This window comes from Chrysemys picta, chromosome 14 (assembly GCF_011386835.1).
Source record: "Chrysemys picta bellii isolate R12L10 chromosome 14, ASM1138683v2, whole genome shotgun sequence".
NCBI lineage: Eukaryota > Metazoa > Chordata > Testudines > Emydidae > Chrysemys > Chrysemys picta.
In genome coordinates, this window is record NC_088804.1 from 9,832,629 (window position 1) to 9,858,166 (window position 25,538).

At 49.4% G+C, this 25,538-nt stretch overlaps 1 protein-coding gene across 1 annotated transcript; it reads right to left on the reverse strand.

Moving 5' to 3' along the window:
- Positions 1–1,560: 1,560 nt before the first annotated feature.
- Positions 1,561–13,173, reverse strand: LOC103305994 (metallothionein). The gene is made up of 3 exons (XM_008166895.4): positions 12,951–13,173; positions 12,028–12,093; positions 1,561–1,746 (listed from the first exon to the last, which is right to left on the reverse strand). Exons 1-3 carry the CDS (start codon positions 12,979–12,981, stop codon positions 1,652–1,654), a joined length of 192 nt encoding a protein of 63 aa, XP_008165117.1. The 5' UTR covers positions 12,982–13,173; the 3' UTR covers positions 1,561–1,651.
- Positions 13,174–25,538: the final 12,365 nt, after the last annotated feature.

Genomic DNA, 25,538 nt, shown 5'->3' on the forward strand with positions numbered 1-25,538 from the left:
GCATAGCAAACAACGTAATGAAACACTGGTGTGTCTCCTTAAATACATTTAAACGGTTAAGGGCAGCTATTTCTATGTCCTTCTAATGGAAAAGTGTAATTAAAATACTGGGGCAGGATTTTCCTTTCCTGAAAAAAGGAAATTAAGATTTTACTTGTGGGGACAAAGCCATGACTTTGTCCCCACAAGTGAATGAAGAGGTTCACAGGTCAAATGTGAGGCCCCAAATCCTGCAGATTTATGCAGGGAGGAGGGGGTTAAAACATGTGCCTGGTTGCAGGATAAAGGCCTCAAAACTTTAATTTAAGATTGTTACCTTATGAACAAGCATGTAGGGCCTAAGTGTCCTTTCCCACCCAGGAGTTCCTTCCCTGATAGTCAGAGGATTGATCCCTGTTTGGGGCGACTCATACCCATCCAAGTCTGTTTATCATCTCTTAATCAGGCCTTCATTTTGAGGCTAGATGAATCATTTGAACGGTCATTGGTATTATGGTTGCACCTAGTAACTCCAATTAAAAGTCAGGACCCCACTGTGCACTTTCCCTTAACATTCACACAATAGGCATTGCCTATTCTGAATGCGGAAAACCCTGTACACAATACAGAAGATGCATTAGCTACGGAGAGCCAGTGCTAGGCATAAGTAGACTAAGCAATTGCTTAGGGCCCCAAACAGCTCAAGGGGCCCCCCCATCGGTTGTGGGGGGGGCCAAAATATTCCTGCTTAGGGCCCCCAATGGACTAGCACCACCTCTGATTGACAGCCACATGTTTTAATGCTCAAGAATTTTGCCTCACCTTCCAAGACAAACCAAAGAAATATCCACAATGGTGAGTGATTCAAAGAAGCTAAGGAGACACCTGGTAAAGCTCTTGACCATCCAGGAGCTACACACACGTAGCTATAGGCCCCAATCCTGCCAAGAGCTCTTTGCAGGGCATCCCCTTTGCAGGATCGGGGCAATAGGTTAAGTCATCTTTTGCAAGTTGCAATTTTGTCTGGAATATTGGCTGTATTTTGTTGTGAAGCGCAGCTAAGGAAAGATCAGACACACGTCAGATTAAGGCACACTTTACAAAATGTTTACTAACCCAGGCACAAGACCAAGTCACCCATCCTTATTACGTATCCCTCACCCTAGATGAGTAGAATTTTTGTGAGGCTGGTGTAAGTTGTATGGGCCTGATAGTCTGCAGTTCCCTTTGAGGTCACAAATTGCAGGTGCTTCTGCTCCATCTGAAGAGGGGAGGGAAATTGGCCAAATATAAATAAATAGATAAATAAAATCACACGACACTTCCCAACGTAAGAGTGACAGCGCTTGACCGAAGATGAGGCCTTACGTGAGCAGACACTATGTCATGCATGCTTGAGTCTCAAGGCTCTCATTAATGCCCGTGACAGATGGGCAGCTATAACCCTAAGCAGAATAAACCCTAAGCAGAATAATCCCTAACCCTAACCCTGTACAGTTATTAGTTCTGCAAACTGAAATCAGTGACTAACCTCGGAATAAACCAGGCATTCTATTTCTCAAGGAAAGCCTTTATTTTCATTCCTCACACTCATAGTTGTACAACAATCACCACTGTAGGAACAACACTTTGTTGCATACAAATATTCCCAAGAGCACAGAAGAGGTCCATTTCAGTGACAGCAGCTGCATTTATTGGATGCTGGCTCTTTGCAGACACAGCCCTTGGCACAATTATTGCATCCAGGTGGGCAACAGGAGCAGCAGCCTAAACAAAATAAAAATATGAGAGAGCTTATTGACAGCAACAAAGATGTTGCATTCTCTAGAATCTCAGGAAATGCAACATATGAAAGATGTCTTGATTGTGGTGGTGTCCCCCCCCCCCCTTGTGATCTGTATCTAGTAGAGGAAAGAATACTGTACATGGCATACTTCTTTTAGTATAGAACAGGGAGATTAACCTATTTAGCATTTAAAAGAACATCTTAATGTAGGTTCCAAGGGCCTTTGAGAATCAAGTCCTATAAAGGTCTAATTCTGCTCTCGGCCATTCCTTTGCAAGGACCCAATTCAATAAGCACATGCTTAAGTGCTGTGCTGTCTGGGGTCCTATAACCAGAGTATCTATTGTCTTCAGAGTAGTTTCTCTGCTTTTAAACCGGAGTAACAGAACAGAATGTGGCCCTGAAACTTTGAGGTCCTCTTCACCACTCTTACTACTCCCACATCACACTGGAAACACCCTGATTACATCTCACTGGGTCCCCAATGCTTCAGCAATACCATTTCCAACGAAATTACAGCTTATGTGTTATGAAAGTGTCAAAATACTTCAATCTAACCCACATTATCAGAGTTTAAAAAAAAAATCTACTCACTTTTTTTGCAAGATCCACATCTACAATTTTTGCATTTGCAACTGCCAGGACAGCCACATGAGCCACCTTGGGGGATAAAGAGAAAGGAGAGCTCGTCAACATTGTTCAACTAGAACACGGGTCAGACACCAAAAGGAGAATTTTATCAACAATCATGTTCAGGTTATACAAAGTTCCAAAGCTCCATCCTAACCAGTGGCTCAATTTTCATTGTTTTTTCCTGTTACCTGGATCTTTCCAAAAAAGAAAATAAAAAAGTTACCTGAAGAATCTTCTCACTCTGAGGGAAAAAAGGGTATTTTAAAACATACTCGGCCCACTTACTGGATATTTAAATCTAGCCCACCTTGCTAAGGTAAGACCAGGTGACATTTAAGTCTGGGAGTTCGGTTTCCACGATCTATTTCATAGCCCAGAGGGAAAAGCCAGAGTCACTCCAAGATCTAGAGATTCTTCCCCCTGCCCATGCTGATTGCATGCAATGCCGGTGGCTGTTTCCCAGTGAGGGGAAAACAGCGGCCCTCCCCAGTGCTTAATTTGTAATGCAAGAGGTGCACGAGCTCAAGCAATTTTTTTGCATCCATAACGGATGCAGCAAGACCACAGGTGCCAGGGCTAGGAACTGCCCAGCCTGAACCGCCCCTGGCAGCTGTGCAGCCCGGGAGCAGGGAGGAGTCACTCACCGGAAACACAAGGACAGCCCTGGGGATCCATCGCTAGCTTGGCTCCTTCAGTAGCTGCTCAGTCAGAGGGAGACTCGGGGATCAGAGGAGAGTTTGGCTCAGGAGCTGCTGCTGCCTCTTATTTATCCCGGCGGAGGGGTGAGGGCGAGCGCAAAACCTCCGCGAGCCCTGCACACGGTCCTCGAAACACCAAAGGGGGACGCTGTCTGCAAACTCCTCCACCGAGTGCATTGCACGGTGCTGTAGCCGCACAGATCGACCAGGGCGCTGTGTGCAAACCCCCCAAGTGCATTGCACGGTGCTGTGTGCAAACCCTCCCCAGTGCATTGCACGATCCTGTGTCCGCACAGACCGACCAGGGCGCTGTGTGCAAACCCCCCAAGTGCATTGCACGGTGCTGTGTGCAAACCCTCCCCAGTGCATTGCACGATCCTGTGTCCGCACAGACCGACCAGGGCGCTGTGTGCAATCTCCCCGTGCATTGCACGGTGCTGTATGCAATCCCCCCAGTGCATTGCACGGTGCTGTATGCAAACCCCCCCCCCCGTGCATTGCCCTGTCCCGCACCTCTCTCCCGGGCCACGCGGACCCCCCCGCACCGTCCCTCCTTTCAGGCTTAGCCCGTCCCACCCAGGGCACGGAAGCAGGAGCCTCCCCCCGACCTGTCCCGGGGCGGAAGCTGCGGCCTCAGCCCCCGCAGCGGGTCTGTGGGTCCGTGCGCAAAGCCGGGGCTCGGCCGCCCAGCGTGACTCAGGCGCTCCCGGGCCCGTGCGGCGCTGGACTCTCGCGGCCGGGGAGCGGGGACACGACCCTTCCCCACGTCCCCCGGGGCTAGCCGGGCACCGCGCCCCCTGGGCACTAGGAACCCGCCTGGCGACCCCTGCTGGTTCCTTGGCCTCCCTCTGGGAGCTGCACCGTCTCCTGCCATCGGTGTCACTGGTGCAGAATCTGCCCCCCCCCCAGCACTGCAGTGACCCCCACGCACCCCCCGCCTCGTGCTGAGAGCGGGGCTTCTCCTCTCCCAGGGGCGGGTGCTCTCAGGGTGCTGCCAGCGGGATAGCGGCCTCCTCTGTGAAGCCCTAGAGCAGCGACCTGCCCTAGCCTAGGACACTGGGGGAAAGGGGGGAGAGCAGTCCCTTAAAAGCAGGGTTGGCCTCATCTTTTCACAGTTAGGGCCTTGATTCCCTTAAGATACATGAAGTTGATTATGCTCATGGCAGTCGGTGCTGGGATTGTAAGGCCACCCCAGGAAAATGGCTGAAACCCCACTGTACCACACCCCTCTCCCCCACAGACTGAGGGCTAACCCGAGGAACTTCCCTGGCTGGAAGTTGAAGCGAGACACAATCAGACTGGAAATAAGGCACGTGTTTGTAACAGCGCAGGTTAACCCCCCTTGGAACAATTCGTTCCCACGGGTCTGGGTGGATTCACCATCACCGACAGCTTTTTAATATCAAGATTGGATTGTTTGGGGTGAAATAGGCTCTGGTTCAAAGGGAATTATTTTGGGGCAGTTCTATGGCCTGTTACACACACTAGGTCAATCACAGGGGTCCCTGCAGGCCTTGGAGGTGACAAGTCATTCTGAACATGGATATCAGCTGTCAACTGCAGCTCCATCTGCTGCTTCCTCCTCCCCTTGCCTACTTTCAGGCTCTCCTCCCTCCACCGCAGGCAGCATGAAGGGTCTCAGCCTAGGTGAGACTAAGGCCTGCTCTCCCTGACCCACCACCCCATCTTCAGTTTTCCCTGTTCGTTCTCAGGGGACGCCACTAACAGGTCTGTTGCTGGGGCAAGAAGAACCTGCAGGGAAAGGCAAAGAAAACCCTAGAGCGTGGGAGAACCACTGAGGAAATTCCTTTACCCCAGTGGTACAGCAGGTTGGGTGCAGGCAGGGAGACAGCCAGAAGTTGTTCAGGAGGGGTGGAATGGGGAAACTATCCCTCTGCTCTGGGAAGTGAGGGGATGATCGAGCCTGGCACTGCCATTAGAAAGATGCTTGATTATGACAGGTCTCTGTGGCAGATGAGTGGGAATCTGTTACAGCTGGGCACGCCAATGTGGACACCTCATACCGTGCAGGGAGACTCACCAGATGCAGTAGCTTCAAGCAGGACCTGGTCACATGCAGAAATATCAACTCCGTTTTAGCAAAGCCCTTTAGAAACAAAGAAGATCTGGCTTCTGTTACATCCATGCAACCCCACTGCATCCCCCAGTGTTTGTACAGCAGAAGCGGTTGGATGCAGATGATCAGACAGACTTCAGTGGGATCACCTGGGTATAGATGAGGCCAGACTGTAACCTTGTGTTTACTGCCCACATAGTAATTACAATTAAAGGCATGCATTTAAGGCACTCTGAAGAGGCCTAGTGCTGGATAAGGGTAAAGAAATATTGCACCATAGCAACAACAAATCCTTTATCAAAACAGCCAAGTCTCAGGGGGTTTCCTCCAGCTCTATTCCCCTAAGTGAGCTGGGTCACCGTTCAGAGCAACTGCACCCATATTCCTCCTCTGTCCCTTCTCAAGGGCACCTACCCTAGGCTCCCAGCTCCTCAGCTCTCACCTCTTGGGTGGAGGCCCATCTCACACTCTCTCCTGAATTGGATTTTTCTAGGCTGTACAGTTCCCGGTCTACCCTATGATAGCCTCAGCAAGCCAGGCTGCCTAGTGTCTGCATTTTGCAGCCTCCAAAGATGATGAGCAGCCCTAATTTATAGCAGTTATATGTTACCATGCAGCTCTAAGCTAAGAGATTAGTTTTTAAGTACTACAAGGAAACCATAAAAGTTCCTATACACACGCTAACAACTTGCTACAAGCTCCCGGAGCATAGGAAACCTACCTCCTGGGTGGAGCAGGACCTGGCCTAGCGGTTGTGGCAGCAGTTCAGAGCAATGGCAAGTGTAGATCCAGGTACTGATCCCATAGTAAAGCCAGAGGCAAAGAGTCAGAGCCAGGAAGACAGTGTCTATACTGACACATCCAGGAGTAAAGCACTAGAGCAGGGCAAGTACAGCTAAAGGTATGATATACAATGAGCCATCTCTATACTGCTGCCTCTGCTGGCTCCCCTGCCCAGTCAGGAAGCACAACCATTTGTAAAAGGCCCATTGGGCCCAGCTGAGTTTACTAGGTTGCCTAGCAACTAGGCTGGGCAGTGGCTGTGCGCCGCACACTTACCAGAAGTCATCCATTAGTCTGATGGGGCCGCAGTAGACCAAAGCCCTGCTAGGAAGGATTGGGGCTCCCTTTGACAGAAGATCCTGCTGTTGGCTGGACAAGAAAGAAGGCCCTGAAAAGGTGGATAAGGTATTCTCTTTTATTGGACCAACTTCTGACAGTGAGAGAGACAAGCTTTCAAGCTTACACAGAGCTCTTCTTCAGGTCTGGGAAACGAACTCAAAGTGTCACTGCTCAATACAAGGTTTGAACAGATGGTTTAGCACAAGCAGTTAACATATTTCAAGGCACTATTCAATAGGTGTTTACTTATGCTAACCAATCTATTCAAATCTTGTATTCAACAGTGACACTTCGAGTTCCTTTCCCAGACCTGAAGAAGAGCTCTGTGTAAGCTCAAAAGCTTGTGTATCTCACTGACAGAAGTTGGTCCAATAAAAGATAATACCTCACCCACCTTGTCTCTCTAATATCCTGGGACCAACAGGGCTACAATACTGAATGCAAAGAAGGCCCTGAGTCAGTTTTAAGTCAGGCTTTTCATCCAAAAGTCCTTTCTTTCTCTATTTGTCTCTGGAAAATCCAGTTTGAACTACTATATTTGAGTGTCTCCACTGGGGACACCTCTCTGGAGGTGTTACACCCTCAGTGAATTTGTCTAATTGTCCCCCATTCTTAGTTCCTGCAGGAGCTGTGGTCACCCTCCCCCATGGAATTACATCCAGTCCCTGGCTCACAATGATACATAAACATAACAGAGTAAGATCTCCCAAATTTCCTGTCACAAGCCTTACAACAGCTGGGTCCCAGTGAGAACAGCACTAAGCTTCAGAAAAGGTGGCCACAAAGCTTCTAAAATCCACAGACACTGGGGGAAAATGATCTCCTTGGGAGCCATCCCAATTAATGGATTTTCTGGATTCAAATGAGCATCTTGTATTACCTGGAAATAAATTGCTCCAGCCAATTACACCCTTTGTCAGCGTTCTGACAGATGAACAGGGAACCAGACCTTTACGCTTGTATTACTGAGTCCCTCGTGATTAGGGTTACCACCTGGCAGGGCCAGTATTTGACTGGTCTGGACAGTTTTTTATGGCATTGCCAGTTGGCAGAAAAATAATTTAATCTGCTGGATTTTTTTTACATGGGTCTAAAAATTTGCATTATTATCACAATACACTGGGATACCCAATGTTAAAAGTTTCTGTGTCCCGCTAACGATGTGGTAGTGCTCCCACTTCTGCAGTTTAAGAAAATGATGTCATCAATCTTATCTATATGTGTTAGCTCTCTAGATAGGATAAGTGGCTGTTGAAAGGGAAGGGAGATTGTGGAGTGGCCTTGTGGTTGGGGTTGCATGGTTGGCCGGGATGATGAAGGAAAAGCCACGACCGACAGATCAAATATAAAACATTTTCAAAAAGTGCCCGGATAGTGGGTGTTGCCATTTTGGGGCACCAATCCTGCAACACCTTGGGCTAATTTTCCAGGGCACTGAGCATCCCCTGCTCCCACCGACTGATATTCAGCCCGAACATTCCCCTTCTTAATTTCCTCCTATTGCCCTCTGGATGCTCCCTGTTTACTGTGCTCAATAATCCCTTTCCTTCCTAGGGGTTTACACCCTTCAGATATTAGCAGCATTTCCTCATGCCCACCCACCCCACTTTAGCCACCCCTTAGCCCAGTTCTATGTATTGAACCACATTTCCAGTCAATCCTCAGAAACCAGACCCCCTCCAGCCTCCTGATCATTTTTGTTCCTCTTCTCAGAGCTCCCTCCAATTCTTTCTTATCTTTCCAGTAACGAGAGGCTCTGGCCTGAACACAATATTCCACATGCCGTTGCCTTAATGCTGTGAGGTAGGAAGCTATCATCTCCATGTCCAGTGACAGGTATCCCAGTATTGCATTCGTGCCTTACTGCATTGCCAGCTCATATCTAGCATACTCACCCGGAGGGAGCCCCTGGGAGGCTGTAATCTTGAAAGAGCCCGAGGGCTGATTATGGGCAGCATGTTAGCCAGAAGCTAGCCTTTGAGAGGAAGGATGGTGCAGTGGTTAAGGGTGCCACTTGGGAGATCTAGGTTTAGTTTTCTGCTCTGCCACAGATATCCTTAGGCTTGGTCTAAACTGTAAGGCATCTTGCGTCAACCTAACTGTCAGTGTCCACACTACAACGTTGTTCCTTCTGATATCAGTCGCCCACTACACTGACCTAATAACTCCCCCTCCACGAGAGGCATAGTGCTTAGGTCGATGTAGTTAGGGTGACACAGTGTCTGTGTTGACACTGCGTTACGTACATTGCCTGTTAGCTGTCAGCCCTGCACAGGGCTCACAGCTGGAGCCTGGCCACCCCAGGGCTGACAGCCTGACCCACACATCCCTGGGTAGGGGGGCTCCCGTGTCCCACAATGCCCCACACAGTTAAGTTGGTGGAAGTGCTCCTGGGGAGGACGTACCACCAGCGGGGGTCGGGAGCATAGTGTGGACATGAACCACTGCAGTAATTACAGTGGTGGCTGTACATCCACCTAACTTAGGTTGACTTAATTTTTTTAGTGTAGACAGGTTCTTAGTCACTTAGTCTCTCTGGGCCTCAGTTTCCCATCCGTACAGGGGGGATAATAGCACAGCCCCCCCCCCCAGGGATGTTGTGAGGATAAATAGACTAGAAATGCTAGAGAGTTGAGTGTTAGACCTCACTTTGCTTGGCCAGCCAGGCTATGGAATTGCCGAGCAGCAAGAATTAGGACATGGATTCTGGTCAGGTGCAATGGGAGGACGTATTAAAATCTAGCAGTTTAGACGGGAGTGCGAAAGCAACAATAAACAATGTGACTCCCCAAGGGACTCCTAGTGCCCCGGAAGGGACAAGGAGGCCCCGGCTTCCCTCCACATGTGGAGTCCAAAATGACACGGGCCTTCTTTGCTGCCGCGTCACGGCTCAAACTCTCTTTATCTTAGTACTTTTATGGCCCCCATTACTGGAGCACCTGAGCACTGCACACTCTTTAGCTGGCCATTTTCTAGAGTGGTAGATTTTAATCCTTCCTCCCAGGGCACTCTCATCACTAGATTTTTTAGTTCCCCAGTTTGCCATCCTGAAATCTCATATCCTTGTTCTGCCCTGCTCCCTCCTCCAATTCCTTGCAGTTGCACATGGTCACTCGTTCTCAGCTAGCTCCCCTCTCGTTCTCGTAGTCATTTCTCCCACCTGTTGGTAAAAAAACAGCCCCAGGAATGGCTTTTCCTCTGGCTAGGGTAACTACTTTCCATCTCATTCTCTTTTAGAAGAGTCCCACTGCAGACAAACGGGTACCCGTGCCACCCCCCGGGAGGCTGCAAGCTCCAGACAAGCGCCCAGGAAGCCAACAAGCCCTGATATGACAATCGAGGGGCCAGTGAGCCCCTGCTCTTTCCCAAACAGTTAAAGGTTTGCAGTCTCTAACGAGCCCCTGGTTTTTAATTAGTGAGACTGTAGCTAACTCAGCTATTTTCCCTTAATCTTTGTATGTCCATGTCTACTATTGTGGCTGGTTGTATTTCTATTGTTGCATTCTGGGCAGCTTGCCCACAGGGCCCCATGTGAATAGAGTGCCTACAGGACATACATACAGAGCAACGCCTACAGCAACCTAGTCTGGGACACCCTGGCCTAGTGCATCGAGCTGGAAAACTAGTCAGATCAGTTACCCCTGCAGAGTTGGGGATTCTATCTAGACTGTAAAGCAAGGGTTCTCAAGGTGGGTTGGGGGGGGAAGGGTCCAAGACCCCTCCAGGTTTTGAGCCAGCCCTGTCACTAGCTGGTTATAAATGCATTTGGAAGTAGCAGTGTAAACAGGCCCCAAGTTGATGTAAGATATGTGTTAAGAAAGGGGTGGGTAAACTATGGCCTGCAGGCCAGATCTGGTCTTTGGATGCAGTCTGCGGGATTGCCACCCCCATGGCACCGCAGATCCCGCGTCGCTCCCAGAAGTGACCAGCCCTATGTCCCGCAGCCCCTGGGGAAGGAGGAGGGCGGCAGAGGGCTCCCTGTGCTGCTCTCACCTGCCGAGCACAGCCCCCCGCAGCACCCATTGGCCGGGAACAGGCGAGGGCAGAGCCCTCTATCCCCCACTCCTCTGCCACCCCCTGCTGCGCGCCACTGCCACCCACGCCACTCCAGGTAAGCGGTGCTGGGCAAGAGCCTGCACCCCAAACCCCTCCTGTACCCCAACCTTGAGTCCCCCCATACCCCCTGCCCTGAGCCCCCTCATACACCCTGCCCCCCCCATGCCCCAACCCCCTGCTCTGAGCCCCCTCCCACACCCAACCCTACATTCATGGCCCCACATGCAATTTCCCCACCCAGATGTGGCTCTCAGGCCAAAAAGTTTGCCCACCCCTGTGTTAAGAAATCAGGATGAAGGTATGTTCCGGGAGCTTAGACTCCACTCCTCCCATACTTAAACTCTCAGCCTTGGACTCGCTTCTGAATTTGGCACAATGGATTGAGGGTCAGCGTTGTGCAGAACTAGGCCCGGTGTTCTAGAAACAGGGATTCCTAGGCTGCTTCCCCTTGCTACCAAGAGGCAAAAATAACTCTCAGCCAACACTACAGAAATATTGGGTTTGAAAACGTTTTTCCTTTTGCCTGGAGCTCTGCCTGGCAAAAGCCAAGCCAATGCAGGAAGCTTTAGTCTCCAGGCTCTTGTTAATGCTCCCATGAGATGTGCTGCTAACAGCCTGTGCAAGAACTGAACTCTGAACAGCTGGAAATCACTGAATTGAATGAACATGCGGAATAAATCAGGCATTACATTTGTCAAATCATGGCCTTTATTTTCATTCAACTTCAAATCGACATCTGAGAAAGGTACAAAATAGTCTCTGCTATATTACAAACAAAATTAGTTTCCCCTTTCATACAGAATATTTACAGAACAGAATCCAGCCACTTTAGGGGCAGCAGCTGCATTTCTTGGATGCTGGATCTTTGCAGACACAGCCCTTGGCACAGTTATTGCAGCCAGCGGGGCAACACGAGCAACAGCCTGAAAAAATAAAAATCAAGACAAAAATTATTGGAGATGCCAGATAAAAACCAAACAGCCCTCCCCCCTAAGAATCTTAGGAAGGAGCAAAACCATGCTGTGAACTGGACCTTATGAAATAGTAAAACATCTCAGTTGTACTGTTAATACATAGTCCTCACAAGACTTCACATAAAAGTCAAGATTGGATGATCCTGGGTCATTTCCCACCTTAATATAGGTCAGAATCCCTTATCTGACTCAGTTTTGTTAAGAACCCTCTGAGCGCATGACAAAGAAACTACTGGTTGGCATAGGAAAGAATAGACCTTTTTACAAATTATACTCATGGAAAGGACACTGATTCCACCTTTCAGGCCCACACTTTGAAAGCAAGTATGCAGTTTAACAACAGATGCCCTGCCCCTGCAAAGCACCTGCTTATCTTAAAGCATACGCTTAAATCCATCCCCATTCAGCAAAGCACTTGCAGCCTGATCCAAGATCCCACTGAAATGAAAGACAAGACTCACGTTCCCTTTGATGGGTTTTGCAGCAGGCCCATAAAGCACAGCCCTAACTCCCACAGACGAAAAGTTGAGCACACACTTCATTGTTTTACTAAAATCAGGGCCAGAAATTCTAGCTTCTCTATTCCAGCTTCCATTCTGCGGCCATGGAAGCCAGTGACACAACCCTCATTCATCTCAGTCTGAGCAAGGCAGGCAACTCCTTTGTGGACAAAGCATTTTTAAAGGGGGGAAAAATACTCACTCTTTTGGCAAGAGGTGCAGCTGCAGTTTTTGCATTTGCAGGAGCCAGCACAGGTACACGAGCCACCTTGTGGACAAAGAGAGAGAGAGAGAGAGGAGGGAAATGAGCATCACAGCTGGACTAAAAACAAGAGGACAGTCAGCAGGCAAGGGGAGGATTGTATCGGCAGCATGAAGAAAAAGAAAAACCCAACAGCAACAGGGCAAGTCAATAGACAGACCATGGGCCAAATTTGGATCCCCAGGCATTTAACAGACCATAAATCTTTTTATTAATTTATTGTTATCATTATTATATTCTTTTCTCTTGAGTCTGGACCTTGACTATACCTTGACCAAGAAATTTGGACCGTGACAAAAAATAATTGATTACCCCCAGCAACAGGTTTCATCTCAGTCAATCGCTTCCCAGTGCTCTGCTAAGGATAAATTACCTCCAGGTTATCCCTTGGTTTGATTTTTTCTGTTACCCGGATCTTACAAAATTCACTGCAGAATCTTTTTCCCACTCCACGAAAATATATTTGAAAGTTGCCTAAAAACTGATTCCCACCGCGGGAAAAGGATATTTACAAGCCAGCCCAGGGTGCTAAGGTAAACACAAGTGACATTGAAACCAGGGAGCTTGGTTTGCAGGATCAAGTCACCGTGATTTCACAAAACCAACAAGGAGTCTGGTGGCACCTTAAAGACTAAGGGATTTATTTGGGCATAAGCTTTCCTGGGTAAAAACCTCACTTCTTCAGAGTTCACAGCAGCCCCGCGGGGAAAGCCAGAGTCGCCCCCGGGTGCACAGATCTCCCCCCTGCCCCTGCTGGTTCCAGGCAAGGCGGGTGGCTGGGTCCCAGCGAGGGGAAAGCCGAGCCCTGTACGAACCCCCCACCGCAGGGGCTGGGGTCTCTGCAGCGGGGAGGCGTCACTCACCGGTAGCACAAGGACAGTTCTGGGGATCCATCGCTCACTGGGTTGCGGCAGCAGCTGCTCAGTCACTGGGAGGCTCAGAAGAGAGGTGAGGTTTGGAGCGGGGCTGTCGCTGCCTCCTATTTATCCCGGCGGAGGCGTGAGAGCGAGCGCAAAACCCCCGCCCCCGCCCGCCCTGCACACGGGCCCCGAAACGGTAAACAACGCTGGGCGCTGCCGGCGGGTCCTATCACCGCACAGACCCCGCGCCGCGTGCAAACCCGCCCGAGTGCATTGTGCAATGCTTCGGGGGTGCCCCCGCGCCGCGTGCAAACCCGCCCGAGTGCATTGTGCAATGCTTCGGGGGTGCCCCCGCGCCGCGTGCAAAGCCCGACCGAGTGCATTGTGCAATGCTTCGGGGGTGCTAGCCCCGCACACACCAGGGCGCCGTGTGCAAACTGCAAACATCACACACACACACATACACTGCATTGCCTGGTGCTATCCCCGCACAGACCCTGCGCCGCGTGCAAAGCCCGTCTGAGTGCATTGAGCAATGCTGGGGGTGCTAGCCCCGCACACACCAGGGCGCCCTGTGCAAACTGCAAATATCACACACACACATACACTGCATTGCCTGGTGTTATCCCCGCACTGACTCTGCGCCGCGTGCAAAGCCCGTCTGAGTGCATTGTGCAATGCTTCGGGGGTGCCCCCGCGCCGCGTGCAAAGCCCGTCTGAGTGCATTGAGCAATGCTGGGGGTGCTAGCCCCGCACACACCAGGGCGCCCTGTGCAAACTGCAAATATCACACACACACATACACTGCATTGCCTGGTGTTATCCCCGCACTGACTCTGCGCCGCGTGCAAAGCCCGTCTGAGTGCATTGAGCAATGCTGGGGGTGCTAGCCCCGCACACACCAGGGCGCCCTGTGCAAACTGCAAATATCACACACACACATACACTGCATTGCCTGGTGCATCCCCGCACAGACCCCACTTTCTTGAAATCCTGGGCAGAGTCTAAAGGCCCCTCCCCCAGCCTTGCGGGAGGGACCACTGGCCCCCGGGAACCAACTGAATGTGGGGGACAACTAATGAATAACAGGGTCGGGAGTGATGGTCACAGGTTCAAAACTAGGGATCCAGAGGGGGACACCGACCAGAGAACCCTGGACACCACCCACTGCCCCTCCAAGCTGCCTAGGGAGCCAGCAAACGCCGCCCAGAGGAACTCTGCCAGATGTGTGAAACCAGCGAGGAGTGGAAACAGGCCCCACAGTCGCAGAGCACCCCCTCATCTAGCATCCTCCCTCTGGTGAAGACAGTTACTTTGGCCAGGGCCAGGAGGTTGATGAGGTCTCACGACTTCATGGGACCAGGGACAGGGTGTGAGAAGATAAACAGGTGTGGGGGAAAGTGCAACCATACCTGAACAGGAGGTTCTGAAGGAGCCGGAATAGGGGCTGCAACCTGGCGCATTCGAGATACGTGTGTGCTGGGTTCTCCCTCATGCTGCAAAAGGAGCAGGTGTCGGGGATGGGGGTGAACCGTGCCAGGTACATGCCTGTGCTCACGGCTCCATGGAGGAGCCGCCAACCGATATCCCCGGCAGGCCGTGGTGGAAGAGAGGCTGCCCACCGGGGTTCCTCACCCTCCACAGGTGATCGATAGATAGTCCTGCCGTTTGGTATTAGGGCAGGACAAGCGGGTGAGGAAGTGGAATGTGTGGAGCATAAATGTGTAGAGTTGTTTCCTCGGCGCGGATCGGAAGCTAACCGGCTGCAGGGCGCGCAGCCGGCTTGTATTGTGGAAGGGAGGGGGCTGGGAGGGGCCTGATGAAAAGGCCTAGAGGGCCTGGGGTGAGGCGTGGGTGGGGAGCACCCTCTCGCAGTACCTGCTTAAGGAAAACCCAAGAGGTGGGCGACCAGGCTGCCCCCACCTCCTGGAGCACGCGCAGGGGGTCAGGAGGGTGGAGAGCCCCATGCGCCGACCGAGCAGGGATCCACCCAGTCCCCCCGTCGTAGTCCAGGAGGTCTCCGATTCTGGTGGTTTCTGCCAGGACCAGCCTCCGGCGCAGCGAGGGGGACTCCGCCACCTGCATACGTAAGTTGGGGTTGTGTAGTAGGGGCTCCGTGAGGAGGTCCGCCCCCTCGGTGGCCACAAAGGACCTGGTCGCCAAGAACAGCTTCCATGTCTGGAGGGGGTCCTGGTAGAAGACCGGCAGCTCAGAGAGGTCTTGCGGAAGACCCCTCGGGTGGAGAAAAAGGAGCAGCTGGTCGTATCGGAGCCCTCGGAGGGGTGGAGGAAGGCGTGCACCAACGTGCTCTGTGCTGACTACCCGCACCGTAAAAGAGTCTTTGCAGGGCCTGGAGCCGGAAGACATGGCGCTGGCTGCAGAGGCAGACCAGGCCCTGTCCTCCCTCCTCCAGGGGAAGACTCAGGACCCTTTAGATACCCAGCGCAGTCCCAGCCAGAAGAACTCCAGAGCTGCCCTCTGGAGCCGGGCCAGTATCCCCGGGACCCCTCACAGACCCGGGCGCTGTGTGGAAACACCTGCATCCCCAGCGTATTGCACAATGCTATCCCCCGCCCAGACCCTGGCACTGAGTGCAAAGCCCTCCGCAGTGCATTGCACGGTGCTATTCCCGCATAGACTAGGGCGCTACTGAAAGCACCTGTGTCCTGGGGTGCATTGTACGGTGCGATTCCAGCATAGACCCCAGGGCGCTGAGTGCAACCCTCCCTGCCCCCCTCTCCCTCTCCGAGTGCGGTGCATGGTGCGATTCCAGCATAGACCCCAAGGCGCTGCATGCAACACTTATCCTTAGTGTGATGGTTATTTTATTTCCTTCATCGGGACCATGGTACTAGAGGGCCTGGGGGGCAACTGTTCCAATAGCACGCATCGATCAGGGCCAGCTCTAGGGTTCACACAGGTGCTGGGAATGGGGGGGGAGGCTGCCCCACCCCCTGGCTTGACATGGTTTCCATCAATACAGGGTTTACAATTTATTCAGTGGTCTCAGCACCCCCTCTATACAAATCATTCCAGCCCCTCTGATTTTGTGCTGGCTGAAGCTGTGTCTGCGCTAGGAAATGGGCCTGTCTGTGATCGCTTTACCTGGCCTGCCTGGGGGCTGTAACACAGCCCAGACTCTCCCCCGAACTATACTCTGTGGGCCTGTCACCCTGACCTGAACCCTGCCCCCCGCATGCCAGGTGTGCCAAGCGGAGAACGGAGTGGCCACACACGCGTAGAATTCTGCGTTAGCTCTTTGCAGCACCTTTATGTCCCCTGTATGCCACACCCTGGTAGCAATGGGAAAGTGCTAGTGGCAGCAGGGATCGGGAGTTTTCACCATCATGTCATCTCCCGCTCCTGCAGGGTTACATGGCAGGGTGGTGAAAACACCAGGGTCCCGTTTGCACTACAGCTTCCAGTGTTGCCTCACTGGTGGTGAAACATGGCTACCAGGCGTGCTAATGTGCACATAAGTGCCCTCCCCCTTCCCTGTGGCAATGTGAGCAAAAGGGTGCAAAACGACAGATGCTTCTTTGGCCACAGATCCAATTGGCTGAAGCCGATCAGCCATTAACTCAGAAGCAAATCCACAAGTTTTCTGTTACACATTTACCCCGGTTCTCATAAATTGCAAAAATACCTATACAAGGTTATGAGCAAACCAGTAGATCTTTTACATGCCAGCAGCCGGGGTGTTTATGTTTACTCTATTTGCATCATTCAGGACTTTCTCAGCGTTCAGAAACATTGGGCAGTGATCAACAGTCATTTCCTCACAGTCTGTCAGTCCAAGACTGTCTCCACATCCACAGGTATACAATTTTCCTACAGAGAAATGAATCACACATGTTAGCCAGGAACCGAGTGTAAGAGTGTGCATAGGGCAGGAACGGGAGGATTGAGGATAGAGGGTAGAGTCTGTGTCACATTCAGCCCTGTTGCAAATGGGCTTTTATTCCACTGAAATCAATAAAGACTGGACTGTGATATCTTTACCCGCATTGAGTAGTACCCTACTCCTCAAACACTTATAGAGTAAGATGCTATTTGACTCTTCGAGAGCACGTGTGAATCACTTGCTATGGACCCCTACCCAGAAAAACACTGAAGCACATGAGACTTTGAGAACAAGAGTAATCCCATTGATTTTAAGAGTTTATAATTCATATTACAGTAGTATCAAGAACTCCCAGCTGAGATCAGGACCCCGTTGTGCTAGGCGTTGTACATCCACATATAAGAGACAATCTCTGTCTGTTAGAGACAAGACAGAGAAAGGGTGGGAGGGAAAACAGGCACAGAGGGGTGAAGTGACTTATCCAAGGGCATATAGCAGGTTAGTGGCAGAGCTAGGAATAGCACCTGCTTCTCCTGACTTTTAGTCCAGAGCTCCCGTCACCTAGGCCACACCGACAATGTACATGTTCAGCATGCGCCTCAGTGCTTCGCTGGATCAGGGCCACAACCAGTTCACTTGTCTCATGTGGCCTCATTTGGAAGTTGTAATTAATATACCCCCATGATTCCTTTTTGCAAATACCTGTGCTGAGCAAAAGGAGAACTGGTACACAAAATACACTTGTACCTGGAAATATGAGTCACCCTTTGTCATGCATCCAAATGATCTGTACTATGCCCCAGCTTTTAAATAATCCTTTAGAGGAACCCCTTCTGTGTGTCAGCCCCCTACGGGGTCTCACTCTTCCTTAAGGGTAGGCTGTGTGGTCTCAATGCCTTTGAGCTGAGCCTCTGGGCTCCCGCACTCCTGTTTCACACCATGAGCTCTGTCCAGTGAGCCCAACAGAGACTTTTACTGTCTTCAGGGACCAATGCACCTCGGCAAGTATTGGTAGAACCCTGCATGGATATAAAATTTGTATCCGCATCTGATCTGCAAACATGGTCCCCGGATATAAAGCATATATCCACAGATTTGCAGGGCTCAAAGTATTGCAGTGACACCCGGAGCTTTTTCAAAACAGAGCAAGGTTTATTAGACAACTGGAACACAGCATTGGGAAGTCCTTAGGTTAAGACATAGTCCATGCTCGCCAAGCCAGCATAATCAGCCAGCCAAGATGCTGTGAAATCCATTTCTGGCCCTGCCTCTCTGTGTCGGTCCCAGGTGAGAGGCCACTGTCGAACTCCTGCAGACCCATGTTGAGTTCACATGTTCTATTTGCCGGAGATTCCCGTGGATAGGTGTCAGTTGCTCAGTCCATTGTCTTTGTGGACCCTCCATTGATGTGGGTTGGTTGCAACCAGCCCTTTAATAACCCATTAATTCAAACCCAGTGAGCCAACACCATATCTCTCCTGCCCTGCCCCAAGAGCAGATTTAACACTTCTGCAATGGGTAACAATGCAAAGTCCAGAGGGAAACTGAGGCACACGTAAGAAGCATAAAAATATTACAGAAAGTTTCTACTTCGTCACACCTTGTCTACAAAGCTCTCTGCAGTTGAATGAGGAGCTTGCGTGTTACAGCAAGGTGAGTGTGACATCATTAAATAACCACATGGGTAATCCGACCAAAGGTGTTTAACAGCCACATACAGTAGCTTTAAGCAAAGCCAGGTAAGTAAGAGTGTCTACAGCAGTGCTCACTGAGTGCATATTTGCCGACGAACATCACTTCGTTCTGCTTGGACTGGAGATAGAAAAAAAAAATCAAAGTGTTTGGTTAGTTACCCAAACAGTGATTGCACTTCACAACACAGAGGACATGAAAAAAGACACTCTGTACCAGGGATTACATCACTCCAAACGGTTTCATGGAGATTAACAGGAAACCAGACCCTTTCTCCCAAAGTCAGAGTATTGCGCCACCCCATAACAGGAAGGACTAACGGAGACAACCCAGCTGTATACTCGCTATGTCTGAATTGCCATCAGAAGTCCAAGGGGCTTCGCCTAAATGCCAGACATCAGACAAGAAGGGAACGGAGAGAAAGGGTGGGAAAGAATCTTAACTCCTGGAGGTGGAAACTCCATTTTTCCAGGAACAAATCACCATAACTCCCAAACATGCTAGTGTAACACAAGGGGTGTAGGTTACACTAGTTAGGATAAACATGTATTAGGGATATCGACCGTTGGGCTTCAGGGAGTAAGGCAGACACTGCCTGCCTGGGATTATTCAGAGTTAGTGTTTAATAGTTATATTCAGGACCCTGTGTGTACTGTGTGGTGCAATGTGTCACGAACTGCTTCTGTTTTCCTCACTCGTGGTGCAGCAAGGGCACCGGCTTCCACCTCTCTTGTGTCTCTCTCCCTTCAGATCAGAGTTTTTCCAGGCACAGTCTGCTTCCTATACTGTGAATGCCCTAGCAAGTCAGATGGGTAAACAGGTCTACTCTGCTTTGTCTCCAGAGGCTATACACAGTGTAATCGCCTACAGTTATAAGTTATATGCCGGTCTTTCTAAACAAGCACATTCTTAAGGTGAAAGCATTACAGAGAAAAGACTTTAAAGCAATAAAAGAACCTACATGCATGCCAGTAAGCTTACCAGAAATCACCCCCAACTTCAACTAGGGCTCTGGTAAGAGTCAGTGCTTCAAACCCCACCATGGGGGGTTTCTGTGGTTACAAGTTCATAACAGCTGTTAGCTCAGAACAAGAGCCCCCATGAATAGGTCAAGTCCTTCCAATTCTTCTCAGGAAGGATTGGGGCCTCCCTTGGACAGATGGTCCTGTCCATTTGCTGGATCAGAAAGAAGGCCCCGAGTCAGTTTAAACTCGGGTTATTTGTCCCAAAGCCCTTTCTTTGTTGGTCTCTAGAGAATCCATGTGAACCAGTATATGTGAGTGTGTCCGGGGGGGGGTACCTCTTGGGAGGTGAATTTGCCCAATGACTCCCCACTGTTCTGAGCTCCTGGGGGCTGTGGTCCCTCTCCCCCAGGGAATTAAACACAGCCCCGGCACACAATGAAACATAAACTTAATGTAGTAAGATCTCCCAAAGACTTTACACAAAATTGCTGAATCTGTCACACAATGATCCCAAATTCTGCAGCCAGGACCTCTCCATACATAATACACATGGTTAATGTGCTACAAAACTCCATATACAATATAACTACCATCACTATTTGTCCCCATAGGTGTAAGGTCCCAGGTCGCCTTTGGAGTGGAGGTGTTGTGCCTTGTGTGGGAAAATGCTGGATTGATCCAAGTGTCACTGAATGCTGCCAGAAACTGTGTCAAACTGGGTGACATTTGTTGTCAGTAGCTACCGGTGTGGTGCTCTGCTCTTGTTCGATGATGATAACAGTTGGCTGCGTGCGTGTTCCCTCTGTGTGCTGCCCCAGTTCTGCGCAGATCGCTGACACAGCAGACCCCAAGAGAACCCCCAAAGACCACAGACTCTAGTAAGGTACGAAGGAACCCGAGCCAGGTTTATTGTCAAACGAAACACAGTAATAGTTTCCCGTAGACTCTACAAGACATACTACAAATTTGTGCCCCCTGGCAATGGACCGGCTCAGTCAGTGGCGGGACTTTCCACTGCCCCCTAGGCCAGACAAAGATGTGCACACCTACTTTTATAGTTACAGGACAGATTACTCATCCCTACTGATTTATTGAGGTACAGCCCCTTGGCTCATTAGGGTGCTGTCTCCTTTGATCGTGTTGTTTCAAACAAACAGATCTATCCATCATGCTGTCCTTTTGACCCTGTCTTTAAGGTGCACCTGCCTGTTCCTTGTTATCTCTGTGGAGTGTCCTCGTATCGGGATGTCCAGGTGCCATCTTGGCACAAGTTCCTCTTATTAGCACTTATATGTGGTTGCACCTGCTTCTAGCAGCCCTCTTCTCGCCAGCTTCTGTGAGTGGGACCTGCCTCTGGTTCACGGCCCAGCTTTTGCTTAGCAATGCCTGGAAGTACTTTGGTTCAGGCTTCAGGCCTCAGACTGGGCCTTTGATACAAGAGTTTATGCTTCAGGGCCTCATCTTACTACAACATTGACGATTGATTTAATGACTGTAACATCACAATAAGCCTGCTGATGTGCCCCTTCCCCACGTCTGTAACAGACATTGCAGTTTTTAAGCTAAAGGCTGGGGAAACTGACAGGTGTGGAGGAGCACGTGGTTCGGACAGACACATCCCTTAGGGGAGGCTCTGTTAATGAAGATTGTCTATGTCCTAGTAAGGAGGAGAGGATGGAAGATAATCAAATGCAGGGAGGAGCTGATGAGAAACAGTCAAATGAAAAAAAGTCTCTTTCAATTACATCATGAGCCCAGGCTCCAGCCCGAGGGGAACATCTACCCTGTTAGTTTTAGCCCCACAGCACGAGCCCTGCATGCCTGAGTCAGTTGACCTAGGCTCTGAGATTTGCTGCTGCAGGGCTTGGGGTTTTTTGCAGTGTAGACGTACCCTCACAAATCAGTCTGCCTCGGGTCAGCAAGCACTCAGGACCCGCGTCCTAGGACCCTGCTAAGGGGGGTGGGTCAGAACCCGAGTCCCACAATGGCTTGGCTGAACCATGTAACAAGCACTCCATTGCCAACTGCAAAAATCCACTTCTACCTTCCCTGAGCATATGCACCAGCCACTCCCCAGCCTGTGTAACCCTTCAGTGCTAAAATATACACACCGCCACCCTGCACGCCTGTTCAGACCTCTATAGGCGTCACCCTGCGACTTCTTCCCTGTTTTTAAAGACAGTAAACAAGCATCCTTCTTCCCTCTCATTCATCCTCAGAGTAACTCTTTCATTGCCAGACTGCATCCACTCTCTTTCTTGTCTCTTTTCAGATAACGATACTGACATCCATTGTCAAGTGCTTTCAGATCTATTGATGAAAATCACTACATAAGAGCTAAGTGGTCATTGTTATTATTCAGCACCAGAGGGCAAGCACCAGTTCCCTCTCCTTCCCATTCACTGAGCTTTAGGGATACAAGAAATAATCCCAATACAATGTTTAAAAATCTCTGTAACATTCCTAAACTAGTTTTCCAGGGGCATACATGGCTTATGTAGACTACATGATAGTGGGGTGTGGTGGAAAGGTTTAATGGGTACTCTTTAGTGAGGGAAGGAATGAGTTAGGCATGTCATCCCAAAAGAAATGCCCATAAAACCTATATAACACGTCACACCATCACGTAGCCCCAGTCACGTCAATGCTCTGTACTCTGCCCTTTTGAAAATCATTCCATTCCTGTAGGTGCCTGTATATGGATTTAAAAGCCTAATTTTTAAGGTCCTACTTTTTAAAACCTTGGGCACAGTTTTTCTAATGTGTGTAAAAGCAAGAATAAAATACAATAAACAATTGTTTTAAAGTGGTGATTAAGCATTATTAGAGTGGTGACTGAGTAGTAAACATAATAGCTAAAGTCTTGATCCTGCACGGACTTAAGCATATGCATAAATTTATGCACTGAGTACCCCCAGTGTAATCAGTGAACCTACTCAGTGTGTAAAGTTAAGCATGTGCATAGGTCTGTGCAGGATTGAAGTTTAAAGTTGCAAAATGCTTTCCATGATCATACCTACTTTGACCCCTCCCTAATTTTCTAAAGGAAAAGCATCTTTCAGAATAAAATTCCCATGCTTGGTATCTATAAAAAATTATTATTTTTGTTGCTGGAAATGGGATGGAAAATCTTTAAATCCCTTCTGCTCTTCATGAGATAAGAAATAATGTTATCCATTTTTGACCCGAGTGCTGAGCCAAAATTCAGGGTCTACTGGATTGTTTGAGTTAAGAGGAGAACCTGATGACGAACTTAGGTACCTTCCATGTAATCCTGCTTACTTCCAAAGAACGTACAAAGTCCTGTTTCCCGGAACACAGCAGTAATCAAACAGCAGGGAACAGTCCCTTTGCTCATCATCCCAAGCCTCTTTCTAGCCAGCCCTTAGCCTGAAAGCTCTCTCTCTAGGCTTTTCCTTAGAGTCACATTCCCAGTGCTTCTTCTGGCTGTATCTTTGGCTTTCTGCTGCCTTTCTTCCTGTTTCCTCCTACTTCACTGACATGCACAAATACATACAGTAGAACCTCAGAGTTACAAACACCTCGGGAATAGAGGTTGTTCGTAACTCTGAACAAAAGGTTCTTTCAAAAGTTTACAACTGAATATTGACTTAATACAGCTTTGAAACGTTACTATGCAGAAGAAAAATGCTGTTTTCCCCTTTTTTTGAAGTAGTTTACATTTAACACAGCACTGTACTGTGGGGTATTTGCTTTTTTTCCCTCTTTCTCTGCTGCTGTCTGATTGTGTACGTCCAGTTCCAAATGAGGTGTGTGGTTGACTGGTCAGTTCGTAACTCTGGTGCTCATAACTCTGAGGTTCCCCGGTATCACTTCAGTCCAATCAATCCCCCACCTCTGAGTTTACCGGGTCACTGTAGAACCCACCTTCAGCTGCCTGGTTCAGCTTTTACTCCAGCCCTACATATGGCTTTGTTTTGGATGGAGACCAATATTGTTTCAGTTTCCTGGTTCCATACAGGAGCTGAATTGTTTCTTACATTTGTCCCAAAATGGTTGGTTACAACAACCAATTTCAATGAGGTTTAACTTAAGATAAAACAATTAATACAAATTCTTTTTTCATTTAAAAATCCTCTAGGACAGGGGTCAGCAACCTTTCAGAAGCGGTGTGCCAAGCCTTCATTTATTCACTCTAATGTAAGGTTTTGCGTGCCAGTAATACATTTAAATGTTTTTAGAAGGTCTCTTTCTATAAGCCTATAATATATAACTGAACTATTGTTGTATGTAAAGTAAATAAGGTTTTTAAAATGTTTAAGAAGCTTCATTTAAAATTAAATTAAAATGCAGAGCCCTCCGGACCGGTGGCCAGGACCCGGGCAGTGTGAGTGCCACTGAAAATCAGCTTGCGTGCCGCCTTCAGCACGCGTGCCATAGGTTGCCTACCCCTGCTCTAGGAATACTTTTTAGTTGGGGTTACATTAAAAATGGCTGGAGTTTGAAAACTGATATGGTCTTACTCCGCAGTGAGGGTTTAGAAAGGAATATAGTCAGCAGCCCATTCTGTGTCCAAGAGTTAGGGAGATGCTATGCGGTGACACTAGCTGATGTTACTTGGAAGCTAGAGAAAACTACAGTATCTGTTTGTGTCCAGGAACCTCAACAAAGAATCCCTTTCATCATCATCACTACTGAATCCTGCTTCTTCCTTACTGTGAGAAACACTCAAAGGACTCAGGTTTCAGAGCGGTAGCCATGTTAGTCTGTATCAGCAAAAACAAGGAGTCTTTGTGATGCCTCTTAACAAGGCTGGACTGTAGGAACCTGTTGGGTTGTTGGCTGGATACCAGCTAAGGGAGGAACAACTGAGCTGCAGATGGAAGACAACCATGCAAATATCAAAACTCAAGATCCACTGAGGCTGAAAACAGCAAAGCTTGGAGTGGCTGAGGATAAATAAGACGAATCAGTGAAAGGTTCTCCAGAGAATAAATAAGACTGATATAGTGGAGGAGGGACATGTACTGACCGAGTGCTTTTAGCATTGACCTGCATAGAGGAGGTGTTTATGGAGTCCTGCCCATGAGACTGCTGACACGTGGCACAGGATGACCATGGCATCATGTGATGATGGGGGGGATGAGCATTGGGTTACAGTTCTGCAATTACAGAGTAAATGGCTCCTGCTCAGTTGCACAACTCCACCCCACTTCCCAATTTTGAGTCAGGGAGGTAGGGGTAAGGTCACATATCTGGAATGTGCTGGAGTGCGCCTACTTCTATCAATGGGGCTGTGCCTCCGCCCACGAGAAGCGTTCACACAAGGCAGAACAGCACAAGACGTAGAAAGTTGTGACTAGGGAATATGGGAGAAATACAACTTAAGTCCATAAGAACGGCCCCACTGGGTCAGACCAAAGGTCCATCTAGCCCAGTATCCTGTCTACCGACAGTGGCCAGTGCCAGGTGTCCCATAGGGAATGAACAAAACAGGGAATCATCCAGTGATCCACCCCCCGTCGCCCATTCCCAGCTTCTGGCAAACAGAGGCTAGGGACACCATTCCTGCCCAGCCTGGCTAATACCCATTGATGGACCTATCCTCCATGAATTTATCTAGTTCTTTTTTGAACCCTGTTATAATCTTTGCCAGATGTTTTGAAGGTCAAGAGCTCCACAGGTTGACTGTGCATTGTGTGAAGAAATACTTCCTTTTGTTTGTTTTAAACCTGCTGCCTATACAAGATCATCGGGAGCCCATTATGGATCAAACAACTCAACTCTAGATCACGGCTTGTGATAGACGACCACGATGAGGGAGCATTACGGCAGGTGTTCAGCATGGACAGAGGTATACACACTAGCCTCTGCCATGTACATATATATTATACTCAGAGCATAACCCCTCTTTATCACAATTATTGCTTTGCACAGGGCCTGATCCTTCAAGTGCTTTCAGCTCTCCACTGAAGCGAGCAGGAGTTGAGAATGCCTAGCAGCTTCCAGATTGTCTCTGGGCTGGTGTGGGGATGTCCTACTGGGACGAGTCTGCATGGAAAGTAAAGCAAGCAGAAAGGAAAAGAGAATACTGTGATTCTTACAGGTAACATAACCAGAATGCGGATA

Excerpts from the sequence above, each read along its gene's own strand:
- LOC103305994 (XM_008166895.4), bottom strand. The coding sequence starts at position 12,981 with ATGGATCCCCAGAACTGTCCTTGTGCTACCG. Across the intron at positions 12,094-12,950 it reads GAACTGTCCTTGTGCTACCG|GTGGCTCGTGTACCTGTGCT; the intron begins GTGAGTGACGCC and ends TTTGTCCACAAG. Across the intron at positions 1,747-12,027 it reads CTGCACCTCTTGCCAAAAGA|GCTGCTGCTCCTGTTGCCCA; the intron begins GTGAGTATTTTT and ends TATTTTGTTTAG.